The following is a 24789-nucleotide window of genomic DNA, read 5'->3' as shown; positions in this document are numbered from 1 at the left end:
AGACTACAATATCCAGCCAGCAATTGTAGAGTCAAATTTTTAATGGGCTGAATTTTAAAGCTGAAACCATACTTTCTCATTTTCCTGTAATAACGCTTGTACTTCATGGGTACATAACCCTCATATGCAGATCGAAATTTTTTCAGCTGCAACTTCAACAAGGTAAAATCAACAATCGAAAGAAACACATGACTTTGGTCTGCATCTCAAACAAACAAATTTACTAATTGAAGAAAAGCCATGATTGTAGGAAACTCTTTTTGAACAAACCAAACCATACATGGAGAAGATGCTTCTTAAATCTAGGAATTCATGAGAAAACTAAAGCAATCACTTGGCAATTGCAATATCATAATAAGCATTCTGGACAAGCATGTGCATGGGTGCAATCAGTGGGAAACAGTAACAGTGAATGATTAATTAACTTGAGCTTTCATCAAAACATAAAAGACAAACTGGATTTAAAGAGTCTAGCCCATCTCAATTGATCATGAATGGCTTTCTCTTGCCCATCTCAATTTTAACCTACTACGAAATTGACTTCAATTTCCTACTAGCTGTCAAAAGGATAAGGCATTGCTTCATAAACAAAGTTCCCTTTAAGGAGGAGCAAGGTTCAGCTTGTAGTCAAAAAGAATATAGAACAAGAGACAGTTGTAAACCAATGACCTAGAACAAGATTAACTTTCATGTACCATTCAGACCACTAAAGAACACTAATGCATGAACATACAAAGTGTGGCACAACATAGAATTAGATAGTTGCAACTTTATTGATAGAAGATAGTAAACATCCAATGGCCATGGTACAAGAAGAGTTTGACAATGTGAGAATTCCCTTCCTATCCTCCTTCATCCTACATATAGGTTGGTCGACTAAGAGTTTCATTGCTTGGACCACAACTCATCAAGGTTGAAGTAACACCCATACTAACCAAAGGCATAATTCTCTGAAGGTAACCTCAGCTGGAAATGTTGACACCACCTTTATTTAGTTTTTCAAATAGCAATAAATTTATAGTTCTTGTTGGCTGCAGTACTACACCACTAGTATACCCACTTCTGTCATCATGCATGTGAACTTTCCATTGACAACTATGAGATGGCATAATTCTACGTCTACTCCAATAAACAAATTTCACATTTGTTCTTATCAGCCATCTCCACATGAACCCAAATGATTGGGCCTCCCTATCCTACAACATACTCTACAAATAGGTTTCTTTCCCAAAATGACAATGACCAATCCAACAGGTTGAAACACTAAAGTGGGCTTTGCATTGGATCCCCCTTCAGCTTTGTCCTCCAACTTTACCTATGACCCGCCAAAAATCTGTAACCAATAATTTTTGGAATTGATCAACGTTTTTTTTAAATTCCCCATGTGTTTCTCACTTTATTACCAAACTAGGGATTTCAAGGTCGCACAATATGCCATTACAAGTCAACAGTAGGTGCATACAACAAATAATCAACAAGAGGTCCTACATATTTTGTATGACAAGGAAATAAGGTTCCATATGACTGTAGGGTGGAACAATGCACAAGAGGTGTTTTTGTATGATATTAACCATGGTGATCATAAGGTTGACATAGGCCCCTAGCAAATGACTATATAGATGACACAAACCCATACACAAATGGCCCTACAATCAACACATACCCTTGCAAAAGGAATGATCATATAATCAATGAAAACTTGTACATAAGTTCAAAGAATGGGAGTAATCATATGGGTAGGCTTCTAAAGAACCACAGCAGCCATATAGACACGTAGTTGTACGATATGTCATAGTACGACAAATAGTTGTACAATGGGTGGTCATACAATGGTAGCACCATGGCATGTAGTATTATAAGCAAGTAGTCATCACCTTAGCTCTACTAAAATGCAAGATTGATCATATTCAAACAAGCTATACTTCAAAAGGCCATACTTCAAGAGATTGCTCTTATAAAGATTGTTCCCCAGTAGGCCAATCTTTCATAGGTCATTTCTTCACCTTCCATAATCATTTGTGTTTCCTCCTCAGACCCAAGTCCACTCTTATGGTAGTCAGCTCCTAATTTACGTCAACACTGCTCTAGAACTTGATCTCGATACAATAACAATTGCATTAGAAAACCTCCTAATTTTCCATCTACCAATATAAGAGACCAACAAGTGAATTTGTTTCATCTTCAAAACATTGTTACAACTCTAAAACTTCACAACTTGGTTCTATTGAATCCTAGCTAGGGCCTTCTTCAAAGAATAAATTTTAAGAGTTAGATAGTTGGCTCCTCAAACACTACCTCGCTAGCACTCCAATTAGGTTTTTCTTTAGAGTCTAAATCTAAAGAGTTGGACAAGGCTAGATCCTCACTCACTACTTGACTTTTGAAGTCAACTACATAACTTCTGCTTTTGTTATCAACAAAGAGAAGAGTCTTCTTCCAATTATGATCTTGCTTTGTCACTATCAGTATCAGCCAAACAGAGCCTAAGAATACACCATAAGCCTTCTTCTATAGGGAGATGGCCATTTAGTTTAGTATGAATGGTTGGGCTCCAATGAGCACTTTGTGTGCCATTGGTACATCCATTATTTTGATGTCGTATTGATCTCCAACAACTTCAAAAATTGGTGACAACTAGTTTTTGAACCCCTCATCTGAAATGGTATTGGTAAGCATCATCCCTACCATCACATATGCATGAAAATATTTTCAGCATTGCTTTCTCGACCTCAAGTTTGACTTGAATCTATCTTTCCTTCTTTGTCTTTGGATCAAGGCATTGTGTTTTCTTTGCTAGAGAGTGAATTTCCATAACGTAACCTACTTATATACATCAGTCACTATGAAGCATCATTAAAGATAGCTTCAAGCAATTAGCATCATTATGGTTCCCTGGTCCACAACATTGATAGGAATTCCCATTATTCTGATTAGTATGACAATGAGCATAAGTTGTCCACCTATTGCACTTTCCACATTGTGTAATTGGTAGACCTTGAAGGTCATACTAAATTTGACTGTTTCCACTATTACTATTTTGTCATTGATCATTACTTCTTTGGTTCTAAGGCTTGGTTAATGTGGTGGGTAGCATAGACAGCTCATCTTATGTAGAAAGTATATGTGTGTTCTTATTCTTTAAGTTGACAAAATAACCCACTACTTGACAAACCTTGTATCAATCCCTCAATGTTCCACTATTTCTTGTCCATCAACCATCTCCTCCAATTTCCCCAACTTCTTGGATCTTCTATTGTATGCCAATAAGGACCCATGCTTCCGTTGTTGTGTATATCAAAATTTCATTGCCATCTTCAAGCAACATAAATTGTTTTGCATTGCTTTTTGAAGTTTATGCCAAGTTTTTCACTATCTCTCAATATGTGTCTTGTTAGAATCAATGACAGTCCCAAAGACACTGAGAGGGTGGGGGGGGTGAATCAGTGTCTAACCAGTTATCAGAATATTTATACTTATTAAGAACTTTGCATCCCAAAACACTGAAACAGTGTACCAGTAAATAAGAATTAATGCAGCAAATAAGAATAACAGAGACAGCATAGAGAACACACCATAACACAAGATATTTAACGAGGAAACCCGGTGTGGGAAAAACCTCGATGGGATTTGTGACCCACAATATTCACTCACTGGCCAATGAATAAATATTACTTACAATGAGGGGCCTACACATGCAGGAAGGCTAACAGCCTAGAGCTCACTGCTCAACTACAAAATAGAAGTCTCGCTGACTTACAAAATGGATTATCAAAATCCAATATAATGTACTGCTTCAAATCAGCATCAACTATGCCAAGTTCAGTACCGGTTTAAGCTCAGTCTATAACCAAAACCTTCGCTGTCAACTATATCACCTTATACAAAATTGCCTTATACTTCTCATCTATCTCCTATACAAAAAGACCTATAAGATCTCATACATATATGAGTCTTTTACAATATGCCACGTCAGCTTTTACAAGAGATAATTACATTATAAAACAATAAACAAAAGTTTATTCCATGTCAGCTTGAGTGCTAGTAAGCATTATTGCCGCTGCCGGTGTATGTAGAAATCTATTGCCGGTGCCGGTAACTGCCAATGGGTTTGCCAAATGATTGCCAGTTGGTTGCCATCAAAGACAACATCAACTATTCTCATAAGAGTGTAGAATGCCAACATGTCTATATATCGATACATTGCCAAATAGAATACCTAAATATGGATGGAAGCCCAAATTGTGATGCATTTCTGTAATGATGAAGAGGCTCCTTTGACACATCACAGTTCAACTTAAGTAAATTCTGGCTCCTGAAATTTCAAAACTCCTTTTGCCCCATCTCCCTTCTATGGAATGTATATCTTACATATTTTGATGCTCTCCTAGCATTTTCAAACACATCATTGACCTTCACCTCTTTTCTCAATCCACAAACACTCGACTTATGTTCTAGTCTCTTTGGTTAAATATTTTTACTTGCATAAAAGTTCTCTTCTCCTCTTTATCAATGATTATGAAGTTCTCAATATGTCTAATGATTTTCTTATAAGCATCACTCTTTAAACATGTGAAGAAGCGATCAAGCTTTCTCTTGTAACAAGGACTTCCCTTTTGCCAAGGTGTCTGAGACAACTAGTTTCATTGACTCTTTTGCAATACTTCAAACAAATCCTAGTTAACAAGGTTCACACCTCCTTCATTTGGAAGGGATAACTGTCAAAGAATCAGCCCATTCACCATTAGTAGCTGAAATCATTTCTAGTTTTGACTTTGGGTTTTCTCTTGATCTTTTGGTGGCAAGTTATTGGTTGCTTTTGCAGCCTCTATCTTCACTCTGTTATTGGGTATTTGTTACTCACAAGGAAACAAAAGTCCAACAAAGAAAAAAGTTTCCTCTCAAATTAGACTTCTAGAAGTAAAACCAATGCACAAGTTGCCAGCCACCTGGATAGGGTTCATTCATAGATCTTATAATTGAAGACTTGTGATAACAAAACCAAAGAAAAGGAGAAAAAGTTACAACAAAACCGATGAAAAGAAGAAAAAGTTACAACAAAAGGAAATGCTTTAAATAATTATTCAATCCCAAAATAAAATCAATAAACATTCCAAAAGATTTTCATGGTAACTTCCTAACAAAAATAGCATTACTTAAATTCATTAAAAGTGGTGTAAAATGTAATATATTGTGCAATTTCAAATAGGGTTTTTGTGCATAGAATGGAATAATCTTCTATTTGAATGTGTCCCTCTTTAGATATCCTTCAAATTGATGGTAGATAAGAGCTCCCACCCAAAACCAACAGCACAAATCTGCACGAGGATCAAGGGTTGCTGAGGATGCAACCACCACATTAACAAGTATTGCCATCTTCCTCTTCCAACACTACAAGTACATTAAAATTCACACCCAAATAATAAATAATTTTGTTTCTAAGTGGGAAATCCCTTCTAGAGTGTCACAAGACATGGGACGAATCACTCTCATACATTCAGCATTCTTATAACAGTGAATTACATTCTTCTAATAAGTCACCACTTGAGACATGCTTGGGATATTTGCCTTTTAAGTTCACTTGATGTAACTTTTGATAAGCAAGATGAACAAGTAGAGCAAGACAATGAGGTGATGAAAGCATCGCAGTTGAAAATCCAAATCAAAGTTAAGGAACAATTGAAATTGGGAAAATCCAACTCAAAATTAAGGAACAAATGGCAAGAACATAACAACTGTATAAACAAAGACATGATCAACACAGGAATGAGCACAAACTTAAGGTAGGCGACAATGTTTGGCTTCCCTTGAGCAAGGAAAGGCTACAAGTTCGTGAAGATGCATTCAAGTGTTAATTGTGAGTATTTGTGCTTTACAAGCTCTCCATGCTTGATGAAGGAGGAAAATAGGTACAACTCTCCTTAGAAGATTTGGGTGTGGAAAGAAGAACCATACTCATAGAGGATGTGATACAAGAGAAGCAAACAAGGGAAACCTCAAATAGAGTCCAAGAAACATGGAAAATAGGACACAGAGATCACAAGGTGAGTCAAGCAAAGTGGTATTCCAAAGAAAGAGTGGGAGAACTCTTCCATTATTTATTTTCTCGTTAAGCTTTTGTGGGACCAAAGGCCTTCTAAGAAACGAGGTGTGACCCATATTGGATTTAGAAAATGTATTGAGAAACAAAAACTTGAACAATAAATTAAACTGGAGTACTTAGACAAGTCCAAACACAAAAACTCACAATGCAAGTGAACAAGACCACAATCGCAGTAGATACCTTGTTGAGACTGCAACTACAGTAGTGTCCATCAACAATGAGTGATTCAAAATAAAAATATGAACCATATAGTCATCATTTCAGCTTCCTATGTGTGCAGGAAACAGGGCCTGACAGAACCTTGTTCACAGAAATCCATAAAAAAAGATCATAAATTGATTCAAAAGCATGTTTTTGAAATTTGAGAGAAAGGGAGAAACATTGTAGAGAGGGTTGAGCTGCTCATAATAAGGAGATAAGCAGATGTAGAGGGAAGAATTGACGTCCCAATTCTTGTAACTATCTTCCCAAGATAATATAGAGGGTAGCAAGGCCATTGCCACTTCCATAAACTGGTTTTCATCCACTTAGGAGTTTCCAGGATAAAATCTAGGTTTCAGCGTGAGTCGTTGCAAATTTCCTTTCTGTTTTCACAATCTTCTCTTCTCTTAAATAGTAAACTTCATTTCCATTAGCAAGTAGCAAGTGTTCTGAATAATTTGTTTATCCTTGAATTTTAATTAGTGAGTATAGACCATTTCTGCACTTGAACAAACTTTTTAAACTATAATGATCAACCAATGACAAAAGAAGCAGTGAATTGTATTGTACAAGGATAGTTAACTGATAGAGTAACTGACCAACTAGCATTACAGAAGTGTCTGTTCATTCAAATTGTGGCCAAGCATAAGAGTCAAGAACACAAATTGATTGTCCATAGGCAGAAGAACAATGCTTATCTCTTTCAAGAATATATATGAATTGTTGAATTAGTATTTAGTAGAAATATAAATTAATAATTATGCAACAAAATCAAATTTTCAAAAGATGCAAGGAACATCATAAAAGAAAATCTGGCCATCTAGGCCAATAAGAACAACCTCAATTATAAGCATGTACATCTACTCCTCGCCATATTCACATTAGAAAGCAAGAATTGCTCAACAAATATTCAAAAAAAATTACTTAAGAGAACTGCTAATGTTGATATCGTAAGCCAACTAATGTGATAATCACCAATACCTGCATCAATATCTTCAATATGAGAGAAATTACTATTATTGACCAGCAAGAGGTAACTGAGATAACATCTTGAGGAGGGAAAACTTTCAAACAGCAATTATAACTTTGGAAAAGAAGCTATGCTGAAAAATATATCTCTTGGAAGGTGTTGTAGCAATGTTCCTCGATTGAGATATCTAACAGAAATTATGTAGAAGCTTTTAAGCAGCATGTAAGAACATAAGATGGATAAAGCAAAAAAGAAAACAACATAAAAAGTATTTCTAGGTTCTAACAACTACTAACTCTATTTAGATCCTAATCCAATAAATGCACATAATTCGTGGCTTCCAGCATAGAATTACCATAAGAGAATATGCACATAAGCCTCAGTTTTTAAATGGTCCAACCCATCAACATAGCATGACCTTACTTGGTACATAGTATTGTATATTTATTATTACCTGCTTGACTATCTCCTTTCTGATATGCTTGTGATGCTCTGGAGAATTATATAGCTGATCTGACAATGCCCGAAACTATAAAGACAGTCAAAGTTGACCCCACCAAATATTAAAATCTTGAAACTGGAATACCCCACGCTTAAATTTATTTATGAAGAAATTATCACATAGGGACCAACTTCATCACAAAAGAAAAGGTAGCAAGTATTTCCATTTTTATGAGTTTTATCTGATTCCCTGCGGTAAAAACTCAAAATAAATTATAAAGAAGCCTACTAACCTGGCAGTTTCCATCACCAGCTACTTTCAATTCACATAAACCATACAGATTTAACCTACCATGCAAGAAAACCATTATTTCAACTCCGTTGGTATCCTCATTCATTCATAAGGGCAGAAAAAAATAAGATAGAAGGAAAAAGCAGCAAGTGCTTATTAGAATATTTATATGAAATAAAACCATGCAGAAACTTTGTATTAAAAAAATTTTAAAATGTTGAAACATAATACTCGGATCATATAATAGTAATTAGTAGAAGTCGCAGGATAAATGTAACATTTATTAGGATATAACTCATAAATGTCAACATGTGCCCATGCCAGCCATAACTGCTAAAGCCTGTATAAATGCATGTACATAAAGACATAATTGTGGATGCAGCCAGCCATTCTTCATATGTTATTTCCTTTTATTCTTCTATTCTACATATATTGGTGTATATTCTCCGAAATCTAGCATGGCAACAAAGTGCATTACATGCCTGAAGCCTTAAGGTTTGCCTCTGAAGATAATATGCAGGTCATGAAATGCTTGGTACAAATTACAGAGATGGCCTACTGTCTGTGATAAAAAAGAACGTTTTCTGAAAGTTCTCATTAAATGATGACCTAGATCATAAGCATGAGACAACCTACCTATATATGTGAGAACCTGCAGACCATTGATTGATGCTGCAATTATTTTGCAGAGAATTGTGGAAGATTTCTTTTGGGAGTTCAGGACAAAGTCAGGTGAGTATTTTATTAATGGGAACATTGCCATTAATGAAAGCATTGCAATTTGCAATTTTAAAGATGTTTTACAAACAAAAACATATTTGGAGTAAAGGCTTAAGCTGAACATAGTCAGAGTTGTCAATAGAAGCCTTACAAAATAAATTACATTAAATCAAACCCTCAATTTGGGTCCACTCTGGCCTCTGGCATTGAAAGCTTATCATAGGAACAAGGATGGTTGGAGACTCTGACAAGGTATAGGTTTTTGCATATATTATCCAGATAATTATAAGATCTAATATTTTGAGAAAAATTAAGGTTTGTATTATTTTACTCTCAACAGTATTACATAGAATCACAGATCATAAGATAAGTTCATAACCCCACTAAGGCCTCATTTATTTATGCAGCATATTCGTAATGCTAGTTAAGGTCTGTACCTCTCTTATGTTCTAATTAGCAGGGATGGACCTTCAGAATGTATGTGTAATTTCTAAGCTTGATCTAATCTTTATTTTATAAAAACTTCCTCAAATATTTTCCAGTAATGTTATAAGAAGCTACCTTTGGCTATATTGTTTGTGTTTGCAGCCTGATCCTTCTTTGATATATTGTTTTGCACAAAATGCTGTCTTATAGATGCACTAAATAACAAAAGAAAATTTGAAACTAATGGATAAAGAATGGGAGATTTATTTGATACACATCCACAAAAAGAAACTCAACTCAAGATACGCTGTAATCTTCTAAAACAAAAACATGCATTATCTGGATTGTTTCTTAAACATATGAAAACAAATATGCTTATTAACTTTATCTTGACGTTCTCCCTTCTGATTGCAAGAAAGAAAGTATTTTCACCTGTCAAATAGTCGTTGGTGATCAAAAGTTGCATCGTTTTCATCAGGTATAGCCCCATTAATGCGAGGGACATGCTGGCAAGCAGACAAATGTCAAACACATGCTTTTAGTTTCAGCAATAAAAGATATTCAAAGCTTGCAGGAAATAAAGTTCTTCTTTTGTAGTTGAAGGATATTTAAAATCAACTCAAACTTCTAAGTTACATTTCAACCAGTGATGAGCATGCTCAGCCACATGTTGCATGGGCTTCTACCTGGCTCAGAACCTAAAAGCCCAACAAAGAACTAAAAGAAATATTTATAAGATTGACTAGGAATGCAAGTGACCTGAAAAGGGTTGTACACCTTCATCTTAATTTATAAGAATAACTAGGGATTCTAATCAATAAATAAATTATAGATGGAGGTTTAACTTTATGATGTTCCTGTTGTCATTTTATGACATCCTTGGTCCATCAGTAAGAACCAATCAGAGATATGTTCCATGGACCAGCGCTGCCCAGTTGATCAAGGAGAAAAGCAGTGAAATCATGGTTTGAAGTGTTGCCTTGTCGGAAGTTCCTTGACCCTCTCTTTCTCTTCTCCGGAACCCCGAGGTTCTGAGTTTCTTTGCCTTAGCCTCTTTCTTTCCTGCTCCGGAACTCTGGAACTCCAAGTTTCCGAAATTCCCTTCCTTCCCTTAGCTTTTCTTCTGTTTCTCACCCCCGGAACTCCGAAACCCCTAGGTTCCGAAGTTCCTAGTTCCTCCTCCTTCCTAGTTCCTCCTCCCTGGAACTCCGGAACCCCCAGGTTTTGAAGTTCCTAGTTCCTCAACCCCGGAACTCCAGAACCCCCAGGTTCCGAAGTTCCTAGTCTTCAACCCCCGGAACTCCGGAACCCCCAGGTTCCGAAGTTCCAAGTCTTTAACCCCGGAACCCCCAGGTTCCCAAGTTCCTTGTCCAACTACGGTGACTCTGGTCCCCGAAGTTCCCCAACTACGGTGACTCCGATCTCCGAAGTTCCCCAACTACGGTGACTCAGGTCTCCGAAGTTCCCCTTCTCTCTTTAACCCTTTCCCTCTCTATCCCGGAACTCCGAAACCCCAAGGTTCCGAAGTTCCTTTGAGCAGTTCCTTCCCCTTTTGCCTTCTCTCCCTAGTTCCTCCGGAACTCCGAAACCCCGAGGTTCTGAAGTTCCTTTCCTAGCCCTCCTTTCTCCTATCTTGGAACCCCGAGGTTCCGAAGTTCCTTGCTCCTTCCCTTGTCTTCCTCACTTCGAGAGTCCGGTCTCCGAAGTCTTCCAAGCCTACTTCCAACTTGCAACACTTTCGAATGGCGTGATCGACACTCAAGGCTTTCAATGCTCCGACAATTTTGGGGACTTGTACACTTTCTTTTGTGGAGCCACAAGGGTGCATTTAATGTTTTTGGCAGGATTTCCATCAAGAGAGATACGGGACCATGCTTGGTGACTTGTGTCATGACTGCATACTCTGACTTTGGAAGGTCAGTCAATCCACCTTCTCAGGGTTTCCCTTTGTGGGTATGGCTAGGTTGCTTGCATGTACAAGCCAAGTGCATGCACTTCCCTGCACTTCCAGACTGACATGCAAGGGTCATGATCACCATTGTAACCCATTTTTCTATATAAGGCTGTTAGGCCTCATTGTAAAGGGTCTCTCCCTGCTGCCTTGAGTTTTCTTATGCTCTTCTCTTCTCTTGAAGACTTATAATTTTTGCATTTCTGCAACTGTAAGATTGGCTTTTGGCCTTAAGATTAATTGAAAATCACCATTCTTGCCTCTTTTCAACTTATCTATATTGTGTATGCTTTCTTACCTCCATCATAGGCGTATGTCTTGTGACCTTTTCTCTTCACATATGCTATGTTAACTGGTTTTCTGAGTGTGACTTGTGGGAATCCTACTCCCCTCTTGGCATTCAGTGAATTCTAACCTTCATATATGCATTGGGGTCACTCATACAACTGAAAAGTTGTGCATCTTCTGGGTGTTTCAGTTAATTACTTGTGTCATTTCGGTAGGGAGAGGAACAATCTCTTCTTGGTGCATCACCTCCCTTTATTTCAAGCAATTATCTCTTCCCTTTACCTCTGCAAGTTGTTAGGATAGGCTTAGGAGTTAGTTTTGAAGTGTTGAGTTGGTTCAACACCTGCACCTGGATTGAGAAGGAAGCCGGCCTTCTCCGGAGACTCAACCCCCTTGCGCAAAGTCCCACACTTCGGGGTTGTTTCAATGTTTCACAAGGTTGCTGAGTTGATAGCTCAGCAAGGGTGCAAGCTTTTGTGATAACAGTTCCTTGAAGAGAACATTCTTGAGGTTAAATGATTCTGTTGGAGGAGAACTACGATATATGATTCCCATCTAATCAAGTTAAATAAATTGCTAGCAAATTATGTTTAGTAAAATTACTTATGGTAGGTATTTTGGGGATGACTCTTTGGTGAAATGGTGAGGCTTCTTGCCTGTAATGCCTACAACCTAGGTTCAAACCCCCACGGGTTCGTCTCTACTGTGTTAAAAATGGAGTACCCTTACCTTGGGGAGAACCTTGGAGAAATAGTGGGGTTTCTTGCCTATAGTGCTTACATCCTTGGTTCAAACCAGAGAAACGGGACTCGCCCGAAATCGCCCAAACTCGGCGAGTCCGAGTCCGAGTCAGGCTGGCCGAGTCCCAGGGGCTCGGCCTCGGACTCGCCGAGTTGGCGAGTTTGGCCCAAACTCGCCAAACTCGGCGAGTCCCGAGCCCTGGACTCGGCCGGCGTTGGCATAAGTTAAAACGCCAAAAAAAATTAGTTTGGAAAGTTTTTTTAAATCCGTTTTTTAATGTTAATTGTCTTCTAGCCCTAAAAGTGACTTTCATTTCATTCACTTGCAAAAAAAGGAAGAGTAAAGTGAGTTGGGAAGAAAAACAAGGGTGCATAGAAGAAAAACCAGCAAGGAGGAAGCTCAAGTTTTCTTCAATTTGTCACTTTGGAGCTGCATTGTGTTTCGATTTGGTGCATCAAGAGTTGGATAGGAAGAGTTTGTAGCTCATTTCAAGCTTGTTGTAAGAGGTAAGATTGTTTTTTTGAGCATTATTTTGTTTCTTGTATGCAAAAATTCCATTTTCTATTCATTTATTTTGAAAGTTTTACATTTTCTTGTATGCAAGATCTTTTGTATGTTTGTAATTTGTATGTAGCATGTAGTATGTAGTTGTACTATGTAGGGTTGTATGTAGGGTTTGTAAATTTTATTTTTTTTAAATTGTAGGGTTTGACAAACCCTACAATTTTAAAAAAAAAAAATTTACAAACCCTACTTTAGTTTTTTTGAATGTATGTATTAATTTTATTTTGTATTTGTAATGTTTTATTGCAGCAAACTTCACTTTATTATTTGCCTCAACTTCAAGTTTCACAAAACTATCCTAAAATGTCTACTTCAGCTTCTAGACCCCCCATGAGAAAGGACCCTGCTTGGAAATATCATGAGGATTTTCCAGGGCAAGGAAAGGGGCAAACAAAATGTATGTTTTGCAAAACAATATTCCATGGAGGTATATATAGGCTGAAATACCATATTGCTAGTGTGCGTGGACATGATGCCGAACCATGCTTAAAAGCAGTCTCTGAGGCCGTACGTGATTGTTATGTAATGGTTGAGGAGATTGAAAGAAAAAAGAAACAAAAGGAGGATCGAGCGGCCATTGGGAGAGAGACAGTTTTAGGAAGAGGGACACAGTTAGGTTGTGTTGGAGGCCCTTCTTCCTTACCTCCATATCGTCCCACTCAGTTTGCTACTGCTGGTGCTTCCGTTTCTGCTTCTGCTTCTATAAGTGGCAGTGCCACCACCACTTCTCATGCTCCTACCACTAGTAGTTGTAGTGGGTATGTTACCATTGGACCTAGGATTCGTAAATCTAGGTTGGATTCCTTCTTTATACCTCGCACTACTCCTGGGTCCCAACCGTCGCTTGAGAGCATGGGTTGGAACAAGGAGGTCCATGATGCTGCTAAAATGGCAATTGGCAGGGTTTTGGAGCTACAGCTGTATTCCATTCTTTGTAGCCAGGTGAATGTTTTACTAACTTTTATGTTTGATAACTTTGATTGTTTTAATTTTTATACTTAACTTATCTCATTGAATTTTTATACTTAACTTATCTCATTGAGTTTCTTTGCGACAGGTCTCCTTATTGGCAACAAATGGTTGATGCCATTACCATATGCGGGGCAGGGTTCAAAGCCCCTAGAGAGAGTGATTTGAGGGGACCCAATTTGTCTCAAATGGTGGATGATGTGAAAAAGGATTTAGATGAACAACGCCACATATGGAGCACTAAAGGTTGCACCATCATGACTGATGGTTGGACGGATAGGAGAAATAAAACTCTCCTTAATTTTCTTGTTTCTTCCGCAGGTGATTGATTAATTTTAGTTTCATATAGTCTTTAATTTTTTATTTTTTATCTAATGGTTTATTGAATGATCATTGACCTAGCTTTATTTTTTTATTTCAGGGGGCACCATTTTCGTCAAGTCCATTGATGCCTCCACCCATTGCAAGAATGCCACCTACCTATGTGAGCAGATAGAGGAGATGATTGAAGATGTGGGTGAGGAGAACATGGTACAGGTGGTGACCAACAATGCAGCAAATTATGTTGCTGTGGGTAAACTTTTGATTACAAACTAATTTTGTTTGCAAATTAATTACTATCTTGTAGTTTGTACCTGCATTAATTACAATTTACAATGCAACAAATTATGTTGCTGCAGGTAGACTATTGATGGAGAGGCACCCATCTATAGTTTGGACTCCATGTGCTGCTCATTGCATTGACCTCATGTTGGAGGATATTGGAAAAATCCCATGGGTCAAGAGATGTGTAGAAAGGGCAAGAAATGTCTGCAAATTTGTATATAATCATTCATGGGTGTTGGCTCTTATGAGACAATACACAGAGCAGAAGGAGTTGCATCGTCCAAGAATCACAAGATTTGCCACAAACTTCCTCACATTGCAGTCCATGCTTAGGTCTAAGTCTGCCTTGAGACGTATGATTGTTGGTGAGGAGTGGTCTTCCTCATCCTATGCTACCACCCCTGCAGGGATAGAAATGGCAGATTGCATTTTTGATGAGCCCGCAATGGGCTATATATATGAGGGCATGGATAGGGCGAAGGAGGCCATCAGATTCGTCTATGGAGCATGGTCCCATTTGGGAGATCATTGATAGGAGATGGCATCATCAGCTTCATAGGCCCATCCATGCGGCAGCCTATTATCTGAATCCAGCATTCCGTTTTATCCCTTCTTTCAAGGCTAATGCGGAGGTCCTTAATGGGCTATATGCAATCATGGAGAAGATGGGACCTGCTGGTACTTCTCAAATAGACCTTTTTCGAGAGCTACAGATGTTCTCAGATGCACAAGGGGAGACCTTCTCTCGTCCTGTCGCCAAAGACGGTAGGACAACTATGATGCCAGGTAAAAATAAATTGTTAGCTTAATTTTAGTTTTATTCAATACTATATTGTAACTTGTTAAATGAGTTCATGAGTGAGACTGATTTTATTTATTTTTCTCATTTCAAACTCAGATCATTGGTGGAACTTTTTTGGCCCAGAGACACCAAATGTTCAGAAGTTGGCCATTCGTATCTTGAGCCAACCATGCAGCGCATCAGGTTGTGAGCACAATTGGAGTATGTTTGAGCACATACACTCCAAGAGGCGCAATAGATTATCTGTGGAGAAGATGAATGATCTCGTCTTTGTTCACTACAACCTCCGCCTGAGAATGAGAAAGAATGCAACAGTTGACATGTCTCCTATCATTCTAGATGAGGTTGATCTTGAAGCAGAGTGGGCCAATGAGAATCAGACAGCTCCTGGGACTCCTACAGCTGTATTTAGTGATGATGACATTGATTGGATCGACCAAGTAGATATAGAGGCTGAGGCTGTAGCCATGGCAGAGGAGGAGCAGAGAGCACGAGCAGAGACAGGAAATACTGAGACTCGGAGTGACACAGCTGTTCCTGATGTTGGTGAGCATGACACAACCGTTCGGCCCGTTCCTGATGTTGGTGAGCATGGCATGGTGTCACGAGGAGCGACTATGGCTGCTGAATCATCTAGGACCTACTTTAAATGTCTTCGCAGGGGGCCAGGGTGAGAGGGTGCACGGCCCTCTGAGCCATAGGCTTGTACACTTGTAGTTGTATTTAGTATTTACTATTTACCTTTGGTATTTGTATGAAACATTTGATGATGATCATATGATGACATGGATTTTTTATTCCATGAGTTTTGTAATATTGTATACATTTGACAATCTTTATATATCTATGTTTGTTATTTTCTTCAGCTACAATTTGCGTTTATGCTTATGTGATTGATGTATACTTGTGTATGTAATCAAATGAGCCGAGTTTAATGATGCTTTTGTGTCTTTAAGGTGTATTCAATAAAGGGTGTCTGAAACAAGTTTTAAATCTTTAAAAATCTATAAATTTCTTGAGTTTTTCACTTTCCCAAGTCTGGAGCCGAGTCTGATGCTGAGTCCCGAGTCTGAGTCTGAGTCGGCCTTGCCGAGTCCGAGCCGAGTCCGAGTCCCGTTTCTTTGGTTCAAACCATTATTTTTTAATACCTTTTTGGGGATGACCCCACAACGCAGTGGTTAGTTGCGAGTCTTCTACATGGGAGGTCTTGGGTTCGAGTTTGCTCGAAGCCCATGTGTCCCACACAGGCAATGGAGAGATAAGGTGATGCCTGGGCGTGGAAGACAAGATGGCACAAGGAGATATAAAGGTGTTATTGCCAAACAAATATGAGGATGAGGCCCTGTTGTGACGTTTTCACACATCGCCCCATTGCAAATGGGCCCCCCCTACTTTGTAGGCCCTCCCAATCTTTTGGCTTGCATTTTTTGGGGTCTCTTCGCAGCAAGTGTTTGGGGGTCATATTGGTCAAGTCTGCCTTTCGTTTGAGCAAATTCGGCTAAGTCTAGGGCCTGTTTTGTCCTTTTTTAGGGTTTCTGCCTTTTGTCCTAGATTTTAGGGGTTTCTGTTAGGGTTTTGGAAAAACTGAACATACGACTGGAATCAAGACCCCTCAAGGAGCCTCCCAATAAAATTTGAGCCCAAACGGAGCAGCTTTCTATTTTTAGAAAGTCCCTATTTTTTAGGGATTTTTTTGAGTCCCGGATTGGTCTAATTTTGCCAAAAATCAAACTTACTATTTTTAGTAAGTTCTATTTTTAGTAAGTGCTTTTCTGACCTATTTTGCCCAAACCTTGACATTTTGAAACACTTACTATTTGGGAAAATCTATTTTTGGCAAGATCTTCACAAGAAAACACTGAAAGCTGAATATCTCTTAAGACGTTGAAGACTGAACGTTCCTGAAGACCATTTCTAAATCCGGAAAAGTCAGAAGGCAAACAAGTTGGGTCAAAAATGGTTAAGTTTGGAACTCCTATTCCAGAAGAGGAAAGCATGCAAAATCATCCAAGTCCAAAAATTCACATCAATCCACCAATGTCATCTTGATCTGAAAATGGCCTGAAATTTGACTATCTGGAAATTTGGAAGATTTCCAAAATCCAAAATTTGCATTATGATTCCTATGGACCTAAAACCACTCTCAAACATCCTGACAATATATATGAAATATAACTTAAAGTATAAGAAAGGAAAAAGACATATTTCATATATATATCCTGACGAAGAGCCTGGAACTTGTGAAAAAACATCAAAATCGTCCATGCATGAATTCCACCCAGCTGTGGACTTGGGCGCCAAAATGGGCCAGGCAAGGACAAATGGAAAATTCCATGAATCCAGGGCATAAGCGAAATTCCGCCCAAATATGCAGTTGGGCGCCAAAATGGGTCAGGCAAGCACAGACGGAAAAATCCATGAATCCTTGGCTAAGTGTGATTTGCGCCAAGATATGAGGAAGGGCGCCAAAATGGGATTCCCATGGATAGAAGGAAAATTCCATGAATCCTTGGCCAGATGAAAAATCCTCCCAAATGTGGACTCAGGCGCCAAACTGGACATTCCATGGAAGACGTGGAAAATGAAAAAATTCCAAGCCACAGTGAATTCGACAAGTTGAAATTTTTGCCTAAGGCATGGAATCCAAGGGGTCAAGGAGGAATAGAAAATAAAATTCCCCTCGAGCAAATTTTTGAATTTGCTATTTTTAGACACCGAATCTCGCCGGAATGAGGAAATTGTTATAGATTCAGAATCATAGCAGAATTCTCCATCCAATGAACCTGGCTCCTAAATTTTAGGAGGTTCCCTAAAAAATAGGGATGTTGAAAAGAAGACATGGACAATTCACAAAACAATGAATTCCTTCCTCAGGAGGAATTTTTGCCCCAACCTTGTGGAGGGCGCCAGAATGAAGAGTGCATGGAGAAACAGGCAAATTGCAAGAATCCTTGACCAAGGCATTTTAGCGCCCAAGTGAAAGAAGGAGCGCCAGATAGAGGGATGCAAGGAATCCATGGAATTGAAAGAATTCCCCACCAAGTGTAAAATGTTGCCTAGGAACACAGGAGTGTGCTAAAATGATCTTCTCATGGACAATGCACAGAGAGATGAATTCCTTCATCGGGGAAGAATTGCACCCAAGAAGAAGAAATTCCAGGAAAGGTGAAAACTTGACTACAGTGCACACAGAGATGAATTCCTTCATCGGGGAAGAATTGCACCCAAGAAGAAGAAATTCCAGGAAAGGTAAAAGCTTGACTAAGTGTTTGAAATTTCTTCCTTCAGGATATAGTTCTTGGAAATCATGAAAATTGGCTAAGGTACGAAGAATTTCCTTCCTCGGGGTAAGGAACAAATTTCTTTCCAAAGGAGAATTCCTCCACAACAAGAAATCACATCCAAGGATAAATTGAAGATAAAATTTCTAAGGCAAGGAAGGAATCAGGGACGAACTAAACAAGAAATTTCCCCCCCAAGGGAAAAATTTGAAAAATCCATTCGCGGGCATCAAATCACATCCAAATTTCAAAAGTTTTACAGATTTGGATTCGTAGGAGAATTCTCTTCCTCCTAGACTTGAAACCTAATTTATGCAAAATTCCTAAAAAAAAGGAGATGGTGGAGAATTGTTGAAAATCTCCTCCAGAGCAAGGAGAGTTCGAGAAACTTCAAGAAAAATTCTTCATGGATCAAATTCTTCTCTCCAAGGTTTTCTCGCCAAGTGGCAGCCAAGTCAACGGACGTTGAATTAATGAAGTATCTCTCTGCATGCAGCCATCACATTTATGGCATTATGACATATTCCTTCTGCATGTAGCCGTCACATTCAGAAGATGATGGTGCATTTATGGCATCACAGGGCATTTTTGCATGAGGGTACATTCATTGCGTAGTGGGCACTTCTGGAATGTAATTAATTGTAATGGGATGGAATTAATTGTATATGGGCATGATGGGTTATTAATTGGAGATTCCCACCTTGTTGCATCATGTGTGGAGAATCTTTTAGAGCAAACCCTAATTAGGGTTTTGCATGTTATCATGGCTTGAGGCCTATATAAAGGGGTGACCCCCCTCATTTGTAAAAGGAGGGAGCTTTGTATGAAATTGTTGCGATAAGTTTTTTGAGAAAATAATAGTGAAACATTGTTCTCTGATGGTGTCCACTTAAGTTATTTTTTCAAAGCTTGCATGGTTTCACTTTCCTCACTTGGAGTAGAAGTAATATAGTGCTTTGATTTCAATGGAGAATGTAATGGTGTTTGATGAGTTTCCATGGTTCATACTTTTTGCATCTTGCTGATTGTAAGTTGCAGTGTAAAGTTAGCCTGAACCCCCTAAATTTGTGCTAAGTTCGATTGTGGATGGTCGTTTGGATTGCGTTGTTTTTGGGTATTCAAATGTACTTTCTTGATTTGAAAATCCTCTAGCATCCCCAGAAGATTGCACCGGTTCTTGCGGAGTTGTAGTTAATCTTGGCGAAGCAAAGCTTGGTTTATTTGGAATTTGTCCACCAAAGAATTATCCGTTGATGTCGCTGCCCTTAGGAGTAGATTTAGATCTTTCTAACCCTTTCCCCTTTAAATTCCTGTTCATTCCAATTGAGTTCGTTCAAAGCACAAGCATCACAAAATTGCCATATCCGATGATGGAGTTTCAGCCACAACAAAGAAGTGAAAGAATGATGCAAACGTAAGGCCCCTTGGATTATCAGCAAACACATCAGCCAACTGAGTCACGTCCGTAGCATAAAAGAACCTTGGAGTCAATTGTCTGATCTTCCTGCAATCTTAGCACACAATCGCACTTTGATCAAGAGAGAGTGAAGTGACCGTTAGGCAACTTTATTCTGTGTTCGACGTAGTCATAAAAAACACGTCAACAGGCCCCTCAAAAATGTGGTCTCACTGGTCCATAGTTCTCGTCAAAAGCGATTCAGCTTCGGCCCATTACCAAGCAAAAAAAAAATCCTTGTGGGAGACCGATCAAAAAAAAAAACGTTACTTGTGGGAGGCAGCTGTTGGAAATGCTGTCTAGGAATGCAAGTGACCTAAAAAGGGTTTTGTACCTACATCTTAATTTATAAGATTAACTAGGAATTTTGATTAGTAAATGATTACAGATGGAAGTTCAACTTTATGATATTTCCTTGAAGAGAATGCTCTTGGGGGTTATATATGATTCTATTGAGGAGAACTGCATTCCTTTGATTCCTGGGGAGGATATGTAACTGGTCCATGAAAACATATCACTATGTACATATGACAGCAGTAGCTGCTCATTAGGACCCTCATCCAGGAAATCATTGGACTTGCCTATGCAACTGTGCATTCAGAAACACTTCCTAATATTCTCTCATTAATGCTATCATTATGTTTTCTATGTGTTCTCAGGAAATTATGTTATCTAATATTAGCTATTTGCATCTATATAATGTAAAGATTTTTAGAATGAAAAAATGATATCTTAAAGAGCTAGAATGTTAGGGTACTTAAATTACAAAGGTTTACAAATTTGTTGTAGTAATATCTGGAAGAATATTCTACTAAATTGAAGGGAAATATTTGACTGTTACAACGATGACCAAAATAGCTGAAACTAAATATGGTGAAGTTCTCTGCACTAAGAGATGTCTGACAAACTAATTAACTGAAAAGGATCTTAGCTTGAGAAAAGAATAGTGAGTAAAGATAAGGTTAAGTCATTGAACATATTAAAGAAATCACAAAGAACATTAACATAATGGTAGAAGAAGACGTGCATTAACACATCAGACAAACTGGAAAATTAAAAAATTTGAATATATAGATTGCATAATAAGATATAATTGATAGAATCAACTACAACACTCATTCTGAATAAGAAAGTAGCAAACAATGCTAGGCTTAGTCAATAGAACCACAATAGTACTTGGATGGCTGAATCAATGAACATAGCAACAAACATAATGATGAGGAATCCAACCACGACCACTAATATATAACATCATAGAAAAGGACACTAGCATTACTATTATCTAACTAAAAGTTATACTTTCAACGATACAAAAATGATAGCATTACAGATTAAAATCTCACCGGAATGGAATCTAGATGTGATAGGCGCCTACCAACTGCACCATTTGGTTTTGAGTTTTCTTCAGAAAGTATCTCTGCAATCATCCTATCATCTCCAACATCTTGTTGACTGCTCAAGGAACTTGAACTAGAACTTTCCCCAAAACTCTCCTTATCCCTATTCATATTCCTTGATTGATAGAGCAGCAAAATGTTTTTTTTCCTATGGACCAATCAGAGATGGTGCCAGATAAAATAAATCTGTTTTTAGAAAAGATAAACTTGGTGTTCTCTAACTTGTTGCAGCAAAGTATTTTCCTCGTGTGGAGCAAATACAAGATGCTGGAGAAATCGCCAAGTGTTGAAAACACCCTTCTAATTAACAAAGTCAACAGAGCATGGAGCAAATATGCAATGATTCAAGAGTAGTTGCCTAGCGTTGAAATGACCAAAATCACTATGCAAACACAACCATAATATACAGATTTTTTAACAGGAAACATGCAGACTTAGATCTTCTTTTATGCTCTTAAGACAGCATGAAGTGTCAAGAAGCCCCCAAGCAACAAGCCAACTCGTTGCAATTCAGTCTTCAGAAGCCTAAATTTCCCCCAAAGTAACTTTTCTGCAATGATAGCAATTTAACAAATTATTAGAGCTCAACACATACATTGGCTAAAAAAGAAATAACAAATAGGCTCAGTTTACCCATAATGACTTTAAAGAATGCATTTATATTCAGTAGTCAGAAAATTGGAACTACTTGTTGCACAAACCAAATCATGAGTTCCCAAACCCCAGCATACAGTCAACTTTTTATAAATTTTAAAGATTTCTTTTATAAACTATACAGAAATAAGCAAAGAAGATGAAAATTGCATGGTAAACACAATTGTGTATTTAATTTCATACACAATTGCAATGTTTAATGTCAATATTTAGCACCTTTAATTTGGTTGTGTTGGGGGAACATGACACTTCGAGATTTTCAGTTACTTTGTTTGACAGAGATTTTGAATGGATATCTACCGCATATAGTTTTACAGATATTTTCAATACATCAGGGAATGTGCTCAGTTTGCCATAACACACTCTTTTCTGCATGAATTCCTGTAGGCTGAAATTATCTTTATTTTTAGTAATATAATGCCATGTTAAAGAACATCACTTTTACAGTTGCGGCTCTCTATATGTTGTATATAAGGAGTTTAGAGGTTATACTAGAGTTTAAGATAGAGTCTGGGCTTTCAGATCACAAAAATATGTGCTGTCAACCTGTAACCTAAAACTGACCTGTCATATTGCAAGAATGATGATGTATTCCAATTTTTTTATCAGTAAAACGAGAATGTTCCATTCTATTAGAATATGGCAATTACAACTAACCAGAGCCCTTCTGTGCATCTAGTGCCAGGTGCTTGTTAATCTTTTGAACCAGCAGTCATTATATTGTAATTAGATGCCAGGAGGCCAACTTGCTGAAGGAGTACAAAATGGACTCTTTCAGGCATTCCAATGAAAAATTTAAACCTACTGCCAATCAAAATGCACATAATGCTGTCCACTCTTCCTAACAGACATACAAATACCAGCAGAAAGTATACAACCATGCAATTTAATATACGTATTCCAGTATTCTATTTTCCAACAAAACACAAAAAACATTAGTGTTTGCAAGGGCAGCAACTCCATATCTGGTGCCAGACACAGTCATGGTAGTGGTACGTGAGAGTTCCAAGGCATTCTGCTTGGCCATTTCACGCATTATGTCTTACCACTGCATGTCTTACCAGTCAACAGTTCCCATAATCAAATCCACTGTATTGGAGGAAATGTCTGAACGCCAAACCCCCTCCTGAAGTTGATGATCATTTGCCCAATGAGCATGTATAAGTTCAGTCCCAAGTTCACTTGATGACCATTTTCCCTGGCTAGTGGGGTCAGATATCCCAAACATGATGCCTTCAATATAGTCAATACTGGATCTAGTGCTGCAGCACATGATACTGTCTTTATAAGAAAAAATTCCAATGGGATATGGTGAAGCATTGAAAAGCTAAATGCAACATTTGAATAATATACATGTAAATGGGCTAATCTGTACTTAACTTCATATGCTATATGTTTCCTTTGTTTTTGTCAGACACATTTTTTCTTAGTCTTTCTTGGCCTATATTAGCAGAGAAGTCCCAAGGTTTTGAAACCTGTGTCGAAGTCCGCCAAGGTTCTCAAAACCCTTCCAAGTTCCTACAAAGTTATCTCATCTTTAAAAGATTTAAGTATGCTTTCCTTTGCATTGGCTCTTTACCTTGGTTCCTTAGCTCATGCTAAAACTCGATGAGACTTCCACAACATCAGTCTCTGACATGGTTTTCACAACCTTGGTGAGTTCCGACAAAACTCTTACGTTTCAAAAATTTCAGAGTGTCTTTCTTTTGTTTGCGTCAGTCTTTTAGCCCAATTCCAGAACCTTAGTCGGGACCCAACAAGGCTTTCACAAACATGTCGATATCCAACAAAGAACCCATAACCATGAAAAAGCCTTAAGCATTGACATAAAAAGAAAAGTTTCAAAGGATTTAAAGAGTTGATTTTCCACTTTGTAATAAGGTTTCAAAACCAAATTTTGCGGCAAAAAGTGACATTCAAAAACACGCTTACACTCACAACCAATTAATGCATGCCATTAATGCTGACCTATGACATGACAACATTGAATATAAGCGTGTTTGTGAGATTAAATAGACAAAAAGACTCATTTTAACAAGCATTCAAAAGCAAATTCGCAGAAATGGAGAAGTAAAATTGTGGAGCTCGAACAGAGAAGAATTGTGACGATATAAAGCTTGGTCTGCTCAAAGGTATAATGAATTCTGCACTTCTACTAGCTAGCTGTGTGCCACAAGGTAATTTAGAAGAGGTTAATAAGTTCAAAGACGGTAATAAAATATAGATTTCTCTGCTCTCAGAATTCTACTAAAATCACTCCCTAAGAAAAATTTATCTCTGTGCCTGCACAATTTAATCACCATGAAGTACAAGTACCTGCACTACGAGCATTTGTCTGGTTTATCAAGCACTCTGCCAGAAATCGGAGACACCAAGCTAAGGCATGTAAATTTGAACAATTTTTGGGAGAGAATTGGTAAAGACAAACCCCAATGACACAACGATTAGTTGCGAGTGAATTACTACAAGTTGCGGATTTTCCAATCCAAGTGCAATGCATAGATCTTGTAATTGAATGCATGAACCATTATGATCCCATGACCAAGGAATAAGAACAAATGATAGCAAGCTAATCATCACCGTGAGCAGAGAAACTTTTAGCTCCTGCCTGCATTTACCTTAGAGGTAAGCATATATAGATTTCAACTTGTAATTAAATGCATGAACCATTATGATCCTGAGACCAAGGAAATAAAAACAAATGATAACAGGCTAATCATCACGGTGAGCAGAGAAACTTTTAGCTCCTGCCTGTATTTACCTGAGAGGGAAGCATACATAAATTTCAACTTCATTCTCTCTTATCAGTGTTTTAAGGAGAAAAAGAGCCAACGTAAAAACACAATTGCTCAGGAGTGGTTCTCAACTCCAAAGAATGGTAAATCTCAGTTGCCTAAGAGACTACGCAGGTCCCATTTTGCTGAACAAAT

General features: G+C 38.1%; 1 protein-coding gene across 2 annotated transcripts in view; it reads right to left on the bottom strand.

Annotated features, from left to right (window-relative positions):
* Positions 1-24789, bottom strand: part of LOC131066746 (OVARIAN TUMOR DOMAIN-containing deubiquitinating enzyme 12) — a 49903-nt gene that overhangs the window by 13266 nt on the left and 11848 nt on the right. For both annotated transcript variants that reach the window (XM_058001580.2, XM_058001579.2), the window contains exons 2-6: positions 21152-21755; positions 9583-9656; positions 8006-8060; positions 7726-7800; positions 73-146 (exon numbers count right to left, since the gene is read on the bottom strand). In XM_058001580.2, the coding sequence (XP_057857563.1) occupies positions 73-146; positions 7726-7800; positions 8006-8060; positions 9583-9656; positions 21152-21316 (443 nt within the window). In that variant the 5' untranslated portion in view covers positions 21317-21755. The remainder of the gene's footprint in view (positions 1-72; positions 147-7725; positions 7801-8005; positions 8061-9582; positions 9657-21151; positions 21756-24789) is intronic.

The sequence above is a fragment of the Cryptomeria japonica genome, chromosome 9 (assembly GCF_030272615.1).
Source record: "Cryptomeria japonica chromosome 9, Sugi_1.0, whole genome shotgun sequence".
Taxonomy (NCBI): Eukaryota; Viridiplantae; Streptophyta; class Pinopsida; order Cupressales; family Cupressaceae; genus Cryptomeria; species Cryptomeria japonica.
This window is presented reverse-complemented; position numbering and strand designations above follow the sequence as displayed.